This window comes from Plectropomus leopardus, chromosome 19 (genome assembly GCF_026936395.1).
Source record: "Plectropomus leopardus strain MGB_pleo_1.0 chromosome 19, ASM2693639v1, whole genome shotgun sequence".
Lineage (NCBI taxonomy): Eukaryota > Metazoa > Chordata > Actinopteri > Perciformes > Serranidae > Plectropomus > Plectropomus leopardus.
The window spans coordinates 28,950,503-28,963,599 of NC_142194.1; the positions used below are offsets into that span (position 1 = coordinate 28,950,503).

Below are 13,097 nucleotides of genomic sequence, written 5' to 3' on the forward strand. Positions count from 1 at the left end.
TGTGGGAGGCGAGTTTACTTTGGTTCAGAGATCCTATGCAACTGTGAAAATCTTGCGTTGAGTCCTCTTGCAATGTTTTTAACAAATGTTGTCAGTATACTGCTGTGACCTGGACTGTATGCAGAGCCAAGCCTCTACCTCAGGCTCAGATTAACAGGTCACCACAGACACGAGTTAATGAGATCCAGCAACACTTCACATACCACTGCTGCTGACAACAAAAGGGGAGGCAGGGGGTTTGTGGTGTGTGCTGGAAAGAGGAATTTTCTTGAGCAGGTAAACTATGGGACAGGTGAAAGTTGAAAAGGTTACACATAAACATGAGTATGGAAAAGAAACGGCCAGTGAAACACAATATTGTTGGTTGTGAGAGGAGTGCTGAGAAGTAAAAGTGAAGTGAAAATGCTGGAAACAGATTCAAGTTTTCCACCCTATAAAAAAAAAAATCATAGTTATTTGCTAGTTTAAGCATTTGACTTAAACCAGTTATGTTTTTTTGTGTGTCTACAGAGGGAAAGCTTTTAAATCTGAAATACTCAGAATACTCAGTTGAGCTGGGCTTGATTTCAAAACACAGGAAACCTGCTATTACTCCCAATTTGATCTTCAAAGCCTATACATATAGGATATGAACATTTCTAACTTTGGCAACTCCCAGTCTTTGCCAGCTGCGAGGTTTGTTTACATGAAGTGACAGAGGAGCATATTTAATGCATTCACTGTGGACAGAGAGCTCCAGTTTTACTCAATGCTACATGACAGTAATAGACTTTCTGTTGGGACATGGTATCGTTATGTTTCAGGATTTACTGCTGAGTCATGTGGGACACTTAGGACAATTAGGTAATGCAACCCCGTCTGCTGTTTGGTTTAATATCAAACTGGCTGAAAAATTTTCACACCGGCCCAACTCTACAGTGCAACCATTTGCACCATGATTGTCATAATATTCTACAAAAAAGACATGATATAAGAACATAAAAACATAGAAATTCAGCATATAAATGACACAACAAGGATAAGCCAGAAATTGGCACAGTAAGTCTGAGGCTAAATCTGCGTACACAAACATGTCATTACTTAATTTTGTCTTCCGTGCTAATTTACCTGTCGTAGGTCAATGAAGGCCAGCTGGAGTGTGTCTCCTTGAAATCCAGGGACCGGCTCTGAACTGGCAAACACTGAAAGGAAACAAAGATACCACAATCAAATACATTAACAGAATACAGTACACACCACTAAGCTAGTGTCATAAGCTATGGCTCTGGATCAACTTCTAAAACTGCTTTTATATCACAATGCGCTAACTGGCTGCCTCCAGTCATTTCCATGAGGGGAAGACAGCAGCGGGGAAGGAGTTTCAAACACAGTGGTAGGAGTATTAAGTGGTTGCTGCCCTGGTTAATTTGTGCAGATTTTGCTCTGCCACATATAGTTAGAAGCATGACAAGATGGAGGGGCTGATAATGTTGGTGTCTGAATACCCCGGTTGGTCCAACAAGAAGACTTAAAAGGACAGCAAAGGGGAAAAAATGTGATAACACTTCCTGTTGGCCCATCACAATAATCTGATATGTTTACTATATTTTACAAGGAAAAACAACCCTTTTCAAGACAGATGAATGGTCAATTTAATTTATGACTACTTCTCAGGAGTATCAAATCAAGTATACTTTAGGTTAGCATAAGTGTACCACTAGGTCCCTTTCTACTTATATAAAAATATGTGGTTTAATACTTTTCAGCATTCTGTAAATGACAAAAACAAAGCATGTTATTTTTTTAAAGTCACTGATAAATTTCAGTCCATGTGGGCTACCAAATTATAGAGCCTGGACACTGCCAGCTGTGAGAAGCCGCATTTACGCTGCCTGTTCAAGGCAGGAAAATATCACGCCGTCATGCCGCCTTGCTGTTCTGTATATAACGATAATGGAAAGTTTAATGAATAAACAACAGACGTTGTTTTGGGGTCAAGCGGGGCCTCTGAACAACGTCAATCACACTCCAGCGGCACTCACACTGCCCCCACGGGAGCAGGACATCATTCCAATGGAAATAATCGATTTCAGGATTTTATGACTTGATATTGTATTGGCAAAATCATACTGCAAAGCACTGATGAATCGATTTTTTTTACCCAGCCTTAGTTCTATGTAAACGTTTAGGGGCAGTATAAAGCTGGGACTTACGCTGAGCTCCTTTCCTTCTCTCAATGCCGCCATCAGAAATCATGCATGTCTGTTAACTGCATTGCCATGTGCAAGCTTAGCTTAGCTCTGTAATAGCCATGTGGTACTCTCACGACCTGGGGCTCGCGATTACAGAGCCTGGGTCTGTTGAACTGCACTACGCTAATCCTGTTGCCTCTCAGGAGTGTTCCTGCTCCCTTGTTTCCTAGTTTCCCTGGATCCTGGCCGTAACCTTGACTGTGCCTGACCGTGGTGATAGCTGTGCTGATGCTGTGATCCTGCCTTTGGTTGTGCTCGTGCTGTGGCTGTACTGATTCTATGCCCCCCGCTCGCCCTGATCGTGGTCTGGTCCTGGTTGCGCCGATGCTGTGATCTTGCCTTTGGACAACTCCCTTTCAACATATGCATGAGACTGTTATCATCTCTCTCAACATCATCATAGAGAGCAATTACTAATTTCACACCTACCATTATTGTAATATGACATGCATCTGTTTCTATTATTGCTGCCCCCCCCCTTTCTCTTTCCTTTTTTGCCATGATTGTATTTCATTTGTTATTTACGACATCTATTGCTCGTCTGTCCGTCCTGGAAGAGGGATCCCTCACTATCCTCTACCGCTCTTCCTGAGGTTTCTTCCTCTTTGTTTTCCCCGTTACAGGGGTTCTTTTTGGGGAGTTTTTCCTTGGGTGATGTGAGGGTCTAAAGGCAGAGGGATGTCGTACACTGTAAAGCCCTCTGAGGCAAACCATGTTTTGTGATAATGGGCTATATAAATAAAACCGACTTAACTTGACTTTGTTGCGGACCAAAAGCACAATTTCAATGTAAAAGCAGCTACAGAAAGTGCGTCAGTGTGGGGGTTACACATTCTTAAGTGATTGATATGTGGCTGCATATACTTGGATGGCAGTCAGAATATGGTCTAATAATAAGTCTCCAACTCAGCCAGATTTCCTCTGCTGCACCGCCCGTCCTTGCATTCAAGAGCTGAGACCTGACGAAAGATTTGATTTAAGCTTCTGCTCACGTTCACAATGATGAATGATGAGCTTTATGTGGAAATGACAACATTTCATTTATTTATACTTACATTCACACTGAATGACATCTAAGTTGAATTGCTGAATGGCCCCCATACTGATCTGTTTGAGCTCTGTGTCCAGCAGCATCTGCATCAGTGATGTAGACAGATGCTTGCACGCTGACATACACGCTGTCTGTGCCACTTTACCCTGCAGAGAGAGGGACAGGGGAACAGAGGGAGGAGAAGGAAGGTGACAGAGGATGCAAAAGAGGAGGGAAAGATGAAAAGGCATAGCAAAGATTAGAAGGGGAATGAGAAGGACAGAGAATGAGGACGTCTTTTTGGGAAAAGACCACTTGACTTTCAGGAGAAGATTGTCTAAGACTGTGGCATTCACACGCAAAGTGAACAGCTGATTGCCAACAAGACGAGTCTGTTTTGAACCACGAACAAAACAAAACAGGAGTCGCTGCTGCACACGTTCTGAGAGACCTTTTGGCCACAGCAAGAGCAGCGCATGACTTTAGACTGGCAAGGCAACACTCACAACATACACAGTCTACCTTCTCTGCACCATGTATCCTAATGTATACATCAGTGCAGACAGAAAGGTGCATGAAGCTTTTAAAGCATTGATTTTTATCGATATCCTGCATGATGTCGATACAAATTGCAATGGCAACAACCAGGCACAATGAAAATGAATTACTGACACAGAAGCAAGACAGTACACATAAAACTGACAGAAAAACACTTTGACAGAGCATGTGGCTGTTGGTGGTACAAAAGCTGTTGATGAATGCCATTATGACTTTATCCTGAAAGCAAGAACCCTGCATGTGTGCACTTGTTGAATAAAAAAGGGGTGATGCATCTAATAAGATAAAGAAAAAGAATGAAGAAAAGATTTTTTACTTATGCTTAATTTAATTTCTTGGACCCCAAAGCCCAAAATATATTCCATCACTTCCCCCTTGTGGTATCTACTAGGAATGCATCGATTTCTCAGCTGAACATGGGTACTGGCTGATATTGACCTTGTAAATGGCCACTTGCAAATAAGATGACATTCTGCCATGGCAGTGGCTGATATTGTTCTATTGTGTCATACATCAGTTACCAAACTAATGGGGCCCCGTCATCCCAGGGATGAAAATGAGGGGGTGGGGGTTGTGGGTTGGGGGTGGGGAGGGCTAATTAATGTTGCTTTCTTGTTTTAGGTAGGGTTGGCTCAGGCTTGCCTTGGACCAGCCCTTAGTGAGGCTGATATAGGCCTTGTCTACTGGGGGACTTCCTGTAATACACTGCAATCCTCTCTCTTTCTCTCTCTTCATTTGCTATCATTCATGTCTTATTACTGCTTATAACTAACTCAGCTTCTTCTTCGGAGCCTTTCTGCTCTCTTGTCTAGTGGATATCTATTGCACGCCTGTCTGTCCAGGAGGAGGGATCCCTCCTCAGTCACTCGTTCTGAGGTTTCTACCAGGGGTTTTGGGGGTTTTTCCCTATGCTGTAAAGTCCTCTGAGGCAAATTGTTCTCTGTGATATTAGGCTTTATAATAAAAATGACTTAACTTGCCCTTTATTCTACAGAATGCGCTCGGAGTGTCAAAAAATGCCTCTGTGGTGCCTCAGTGCGTCCGTATCTGACCGCGAGGGACAATGACTAAGTGTTAATATTTGATGAAATTGGGAGTGAAACCACATCAGTATCAGCCCAGAATTTTAAAATTGGTGCATCCCTAGTATCTACACATAAAAACAAAAACAAACAAACAAAAAAAAAACAATTCTTAACTGTAGTGGATTGTTTTTACTTTTAAGAGGTCACCTTACAACAGAAATCTGCTAAAACACACCATTACCATGTAGTCAAATTATTAATGGGTCATCCAATCTGTCACTGAAAGGTATGAGCCCATTAATAGAGCTATTAATTTCCCAACCTGTGTTGTTTGCAAGACATCACACATAAAACATATAGCCCAAGACATGCAGGTAAGGCACAACAAAAGCTAATTCAACAATTAGACCTATGTATCACTCCGCATACCTTCACAGCATCATGTTTACAACTCCAAAGAAAGTAAGAATTGTGAGCATTTCTACCACTTGAGGTGCCCTTGCTTCTGCTCCTTTTGTGAGCAGCTATCTTTTAACTTATAATCCACAGTGAAACAAGTGGGAATGTAATAAGTTATACCTCCACTCAAGTGTTTGAAACGCTAACAATAACTTTGAATGAATCTAAAAATACCAGTTAGTGTTTGTGGTGAACAGAACAGCAGCTCCACACAATCAACTCTCAAAGATACTCATGCAAAAATTGTTAAACAAAGGGATGATGTGGTGACCCCAATGTCAAGGACAATGCACTGCCAGCAGTCTCACATTGATTCCTGTCATTACAGATATGTGAGTGAAAAACAGAAATCACTGATGGCATCTTATAAAGTTGTTCTTTGAATCCTGGTATGGCCACAGAGGTTTGACATGAGGAATGTGAGCATTTAGCTTCCAGAAACAAATGAATTATCTCTGGCTTTCCCTTGTTTGAGCTCCACAGCATCCCTTTTAACATCCTTCATGCTGACAGTTGACTGGCAGAAAGCAGTGATACATGGTGTGGCAGTTTTAAGGGCTGTCCTTTACTCTAAGCTGGTATAACATCTCAGCCTACTGACTGCAAGTTTTTTCAATCACAAAACGTAAATGCTTACTCTGCATAGACTCGTAGTGAGCTTAGGCACCATTCACACTCACATGTGCCACAGAGAAAGGCTTTATTTCATGCATGCCCACTCAAGTTTCCGCTCACACAATTTGTAATGAATTTTAAAACTCAATTTTGGCCTTGGATCCACACTAAGTCAGTGTTTTTGACACCAAAAAACTAAACTTTTTGAAAAATTGTCCTAAGAATACTCACCCTTGCACTTTAGGCTACATCCACACTGATATGTTTTCGTATTAAAACTGCATCTTTTGCCTTGACAGCAAGGGTGACATTTCAAAGCGTTGTGCTTGTGAACTTGTGTTTCTCCGTATAAACCGACATGAGGGCTGAGCGCTTTCTCAAAGCAATTAATGATGTGTTGCTTTCACTTGGCCCAGTGTTTATTCTATTTAGGGGAAAAATCTACACCATGACATTGTATGAAAGCAAAGACGCTTACTTCTTCTCAAAGGGACCAGATTACCCATAATCCCTTATGTAAGATTCCTTAGCCCTACGCAATACATTCTCATACCCCATAGATAGCAGAGTTAGTCTATTAAAAAGAATAAAACTGCACCAATATGGCAACATTTTGGATTTGAAGCAGATGAGAGAGCTGTCCTTACTGGCTACAGGAATCGTTTTGAGATTAATTTTCGTTGGACGCTATGCTCCTACTTATATCTGAAAGAGCTTCGGTGGATGAGAACCGGCTGGTTCATGAATTTGAATGAGGAATTACTTGTATGAAAGCTTTTTCTACAATAATAACCTAAACACAGTGTCAGCTGGCTGGAGGGAGATCGCTGGACAGCTGAAAGTTTCTGCTGAGTTAAATGACCATCGCTAGAAACAAGCTAGGCTAATGTTACTTGCTGTTTGCTTTACTTTATGTAATTTACAGTAAGTATCACAGTATAAAATGACTGTTTTCTGATTTAAAAAGTGGCATTACAAACATACCGTAGTAAGATAGCAAGTAGGTTACTCACCCATCTTTTAAGTGTCCAGTCTGATATTGAACGCACAGCTGATAGCTGCGTGGTTTGTTTACATGAAGTGACAGAGGAGCAGACATCTGCGGTGTTATGTAATGCTATGTGATAGTTACACACTCACTTTCTGTTGAGACACTGTGTTATTACGTTCCTCTCATGACTGAGTGCTGAATCATGTGGGGCACCTGGTAAAATTTGGTAAACTGGTCTGGTCTAGTGTTTGGATTAATATCAAACTAGTTTTGAAAATTTCATACCAGCCCAACCCTACTGCCTGACTTGTAAAAAATATTTCATAGCACCTACACAAACTCTATGTATCCCTTTTGTTCTGAATTCATGCCTCCCCTCTCCTCTGAACCCAAACCTACAACCATGTAAGCAAGACAAAGTTAAGGAGTAATATTAGCCACTGAAACCGTGTCTTAGTGAGACAAAAATAAAGACTGAACTGACTTGAAACAAATGAATACGTTCTCTTGGCCAGTATCTAGCAGGCATTAGAGGATCTTCCTATCTGGCTTAGGCTTTATGCTGCAGTGGCTACTGCTTGGTCCTCTCTCAAGTCCCATGGATGAGAGGCTTTATTGCTAAAACGCTAATGTAAACACTGTTCTTCAATGTCCTTAGTAATGGTCACAACAGGTGTCAGAAGAACCAAAAAGGCTGGGGTAGTGGAGCTTCTACAGTCAAACATAAGCATGCTTTTCATCTCCCCTCTGCCTGTAGAACGGCAGCATGGTGTTGGAACAGCCAGGCAGGGATACTCACCGACATCGACGCATGGTCATTGTTGTTATTCTGAGTAGACACCCCCAAACCAACCAAAAATGGAAGAGGGGGAGGGAAAGAGGGAAAGGACAGGAAAAGAAATGTGGCAACAATAAATGGACAGGAGGAGGTAAATTCAACGAGAGATATCTAGCATGCTTGACAAGTCAAATTAATCAAGGAATAAAACTGCCAGAAAAAGAAATTAGTTAGGTGCTGTTCATTACAGGAGGGTGGAGATGGGGAGACAAGGAGCATTCTTGAAAAACAAAACAACAAACGCAAGATCTCATTCAAGACATGCTGGAGAGAAAAGCAGGCAAGTGGCCCACTGAGAGTGGAACTGAACAAGCTGTAGCTGTCAGCTGTCTGAGCCAAAACACACTCTGACATCACCAAATGTGTCTTGTTGAAGATAATGTCAGTCTGTGCAAAAGCAGTCCATGAGTCAGTAACAGCACCGTCACCATGCATATGGACGGATCGCTGATGCAACACAGTTTAACTTGAAATAGAAAATGTGGAACAATTCACTCTCTGACAGTGCACAGATATTAAGAGAGATGTGACGTAGCAAAACAAAAGTCAACAGTTGGGAGTTTAGGGGAAAAATAAATGATCACATCCCTAATATCAACAAAACACAATAACAAAATGACACGCACAACCAAAAAGCAGATAAAATGGGTCTAAAAACCAAAAAGTGAAAGTCCCACAGTGGGGGGCAGTGGGTTCAATGGCTCACAGATTAGTGGATGGTGGATGGGACTCACCGGGAGGTGTGTGAAGACCTGGAAGGTGGAACGCAGGAAGTTGATCAGGTCCATGAGATATCCTGAGGCCCGACCGTCCGACTCAGCCATGCCCCATTCATAGTCTGCTAGCTGGATGAACTCATCGATCTTCTGGTTGAGTTTGGTATAAATCTCTCCCTCAGCAGCGTGACGAGCATCCTGGAAAAGAGATTTTATATGACAATTTGTCAAGACTTCATTAGACTAAATACAGTTTTAAATATAGATATTTAGGATTAGTGTAACAGCAAACCTGTAAACTGCTTCACCAGCTCTTATGCTATAGTTAGCCATTTGTCAGACCATTGGTCTGACAACATGTAGCCTCTGAGGCCAACGGACAGCATTTTGAGAGATCCGGTATAGCAAGTGGATACCTGGGCCAAGACTTCCTCTGCTGTGACCTGGTCATTACAGCTAATTTTAAACAACAAATATCTGCATGTTACTGTAGATACTTTAAATTAAATACGCCATTTGTCCCAACTTTGAGGAAACTCCTTCAAGGCCATCCTTAGATATTGCATGCATGAGAATGAGATGGATGAAAGAACACACTGACCTTGACCTTTGAACACTAAATTCTAAGAAGCTCATTGTTGAGTCCAAATGAATGTTTGCCTCAAATTTGAAGAAATTTCTGAAGGTGTTGAGATATTGCTTTAACAAGAATGAGATGAATGCAAGTTCAGCATGACCTTGACCTTTGACCACCAGAATCTAATCAGATCGTCCTTAAGTCCACTTGATCATTCATGCCAAATTTGGAGAAATTCCCTCAAGGTGTAATCAGTTCATCTTTGAGTCCAAGTAGATGTTTGTGCTAAATTTGAAGAAATCCCCTTGAGGTTTCCTTGAGATATCACATTCACATGTATGGGCCTGCTGGCCATATGTACATACGCTCGAACACTCGGACGGCCCAAAAACATTATGCCTCCAGCCTTGGCTATGGCTGGCACGCAGAAATATAAAGCTAAATCACCATCAAAGGATCTGTGATAGGCTCTGATGTTGCAGTCCAGCCAGTGTGTTTCACCTAGTTTGCTCTCCACACAGACTGTTTACCTGCTGCTAAAACATGATTTTCAGATTTGGGTGGCGGTGGTACATAGCCTGCAGCAGAGATGAAGAACTACTACTTTATAACATCGCACCTCAAGATCTTTTTAATTATCAAACTTGTCTTCAGCACCAACCAATGCTGCCTGGAGTTTCCCTTTAATAAACAATTAGTATCTGTGTTTACATGATCTAAGTCTATCATTGTGATTCATTTAATTTTACATTGTGTGTGTGTGTGTGTGTGTGTGTGTGTGTGTCTGAAAATAAAACATACATAATAAGAGTTTATACACTTTGTACTACAGCCATTTTTGGGAAAAAGCACTTGATCAGAACTGAGCCAATCAATGATCAGTGTTTACTCTCTCTCATTATGCTGCTTTTATTAAGCAAAGTTAGTGTGCAATAATCTGGTGCTTTCAATGGGAGGTGACAAAACTGCAAGTCTATATTGACAGAGGAAATAATATGTAATGTAGCACCCTTTGGGCAACTTTGATTGATTTTTGAAACATTAAGGATCAGAAACAAGATCTCATTCTACAAACTGTGTTAACACAAAGACAAAACAATGACACATTTATCACATTTACCTTGAATGTGGACAAGCCGTAGAGTCTCGTGGTATGTACTGTTTCGGGGGAGACATTGGTGATGTTTGTTATGAACTCCTCCAGATACCTGCAGGCCTGCTCCAGGTGGGTGGTGTTAATTATGATCTGCACCAGCTACACAAAGAAGGTTATATCATCAGACTAAGTGACTACTTTCTTGTTCTAGATGATGTGCGTGCGATTTGTGAAAGAAGTGTTGTTGCTACCTCAGTCAGACCTATGTGAGGTTTCTTGATGAGGTTCTGCAGACAGCTGCTGAGTGTTCTTGTCAGCAGCAGGTTGGTTGATTTTCGCAACATGTCGTCAATCTCTGTTGAACTGGATACACAAAGTTTAAGAGACAATAAGTTGAGGAAGTTTAGAACTGTAGAGGTATTCTTGTGTCCACCTACTCACATTGAGTCTCATTCATAAAATGTTAGCAGAGCGAATGTGTGTGTTAACTGTTTCACAGAAGGAAATTTTCATGATTTCCAAAAAACATCAATATGTTAGTTAGGCACTAACAAATCTACACCTGCTTCTGACTGCTCGTAGACCTTGTGTAAATAAGGAATCATATAAATATTACTTGACAATATCAGAATTTTTAATTAATATTTTACTCTGTTATGTTCAATTTTTGGCCCAAAATTTGTTCTGTAAAAACAGGCCCATATTATATTACATCTGATATATTATAAAATAAATCTTTTTTGATATTAAGACATGTATTACAAGCTAAGGGCTGGCGTGTTTCCTCACCCCACTTCTTCTTCTCTTCTATCTGTTAGTCTGTCATCTCGTGCATGACAGGTTCAGCAGAGTGGGTTGCGCCCTTCATAGCATCTAGTACACATGTGATCCATGTCGATGCAGAGCACAGGTTATGATCACACACTCCACTGCATGTTACACACATAACCTTGCAGCCCTCCTTTCTTTTCTCTTTCGTCCATCTCTTGCATGCGCACTCTCTCCCTTGGTTCTCCCCAAACTCCATTGTTCCATCACTTACCCTTTTTCTCCCTCCTCTTTATCTCTCTTTGCTTCTTAATTCAGTCAATTAAAATTCCTGCAAAAGTGCCATTTAAGCACGACACAGTTCACAGCAGTTTCATAAAAGAAAATAAAAATAAAAATCATAAAATTAGCAAGACCCTGAAGTGTTTCAAGCCCGAGACAGTAGTGAGAATTTACAGCTCAGCCCAAACTTGTCTGACCACTACTAACAGGAGAAATTTTTTAAAAAATTCTCAATTCCATTTCCAAATTACTTCAATCTCAGTGTCGGAAACACTGTTCTTTCCTTCTCTCTCTCTCTCTCTCTCTGTCTTTGTTTGCAGCATGTTCGCAGGTGTACAGGATGCACCTATACATAATCCATAATAATAATCACCTTCCTATATTATGCTTGCTAGCTCTGCATGGGCGGGGATGCCTGCTAATTGCTGACTAGCAGAAGAGCGCCCTCAATCTACGATTGATTGGCATTCATTAACATACACACGTGCCTACAATCAAATCAGAGTTTCTCGAGGCATTCATGAATCTGGTGTAGATTTTTAGTACCAAGGTGATTTATGTTTACTATCATTTCATGGATGAGCCCCTCCGAGAGCGAACATATAATGTGAGAGTGAACATATAATCAAGAGAGTGAACATATAGGGATTTTTCCCTGATGCCAACCTCCGGTGTAGTGACTCAGAGAACTTGAGGCTGGCGTATATGAACTCTTTGACCTGTGTGTAGATCTGAGGGACAGACTGGGACATCGGCAGCTTCTTGGGGAAGTCCTGCTGCTTACACACATGCACACACACACATACACAAAAAAAACAATGATAAATGACTCATTATCCTATGGGTTATAATTTATTTTCTTTTTTTGCTTTCATGGCTATGGTTCTATGGATAGAAATGTTGTGGAAGTTAAAGGAGGGTAAGAGAGTGTGATTGGTTCGTGACTCATTATTGGGAAACATACTGTATATGTCATATAGGACTGTCTTTTTTCATGACAGTCACTTCCCTTATAGTTGCTTTGTGAATATCTAATGAGATTGAACTATCTAGCATCTACTAATTCTTGCATTGAATGTATAGCTTTTTGAGTTTTTAGCACTTGAACTGGTTACCTTCTCTATCTCAGCATCGTGGAAGGGAAAGCGGCTGACTACCAGTTTATACTCCTCCTCTGTCTCCACTGGGATGGGACTGTAGTTGTCCAATTCAAAGATTTCCCTGTGGAAAAAAAAATCAATTTAGTGTCTGTGCACACTTACAATTTTGGGCATTAGAGCTTTGAGAATTCCCCGCTCTAATACACAAATGATCTAAATAATAATAGTTTGTTTAATTGTTTAATCAAATTTCATCCAAAAATGCACCAAAATGTTGCACCAAAGTTCCAGGAAAATGTGATGAGTCCCAACATGTGGCTGGCATTAATCTATAAAATGACCATTTGTAAAAACAACTTGCCATGTATTTCCTTGAATTCCTGAAGAACGTTTTGTTTTCTCGCATGCCTCCACGGTGAACGGAGAATCCAAAAGAGGCAAAAAAAACTTCATGAATTGAAGTTAGCCTTTAACAACAGCAAAACTATATTGAAACATGAACTTACAAACTCTCACTGAACTCCTGCAGTCTAAACCGGGTTTCATTTATCAAGTTGTATAATCACAACTTCCCAAACATGAATTTTGACTAAAACATTACCAATTAAAACACGTCAGCATAAACAGTCTCAGGCATGGCTGAGTAACATGCCTGGGCACGTGTTTGCGTTTGAACTTTGCTGAAATGGAGCTTCATGATCATGTTTTCGTTTTAAGTGAAAATACATGTTTGGGAAGCACTAAGCGAAAAGCTTGATAAATGAGAGACCTTTACTACAAGAATTGTGTGAGAGTTTGTAAACAGATTTTA

The 13,097-nt window shown here is 40.8% G+C and overlaps 1 protein-coding gene across 4 annotated transcripts in view; it reads right to left on the reverse strand.

The window, feature by feature from the left end:
• The window catches only part of exoc6 (exocyst complex component 6), a 73,050-nt gene that overhangs the window by 15,956 nt on the left and 43,997 nt on the right, over positions 1–13,097 (reverse strand). For 2 of the 4 annotated variants that reach the window (XM_042507556.2, XM_088069670.1), the window contains exons 15-22: positions 12,302–12,407; positions 11,853–11,962; positions 10,388–10,499; positions 10,161–10,295; positions 8,482–8,661; positions 7,709–7,738; positions 3,287–3,428; positions 1,108–1,181 (exon numbers count right to left, since the gene is read on the reverse strand). In XM_042507556.2, the coding sequence (XP_042363490.1) occupies positions 1,108–1,181; positions 3,287–3,428; positions 7,709–7,738; positions 8,482–8,661; positions 10,161–10,295; positions 10,388–10,499; positions 11,853–11,962; positions 12,302–12,407 (889 nt within the window). The remainder of the gene's footprint in view (positions 1–1,107; positions 1,182–3,286; positions 3,429–7,708; positions 7,739–8,481; positions 8,662–10,160; positions 10,296–10,387; positions 10,500–11,852; positions 11,963–12,301; positions 12,408–13,097) is intronic. The other 2 variants (XM_042507558.2, XM_042507561.2) reach the window with 1 other exon arrangement.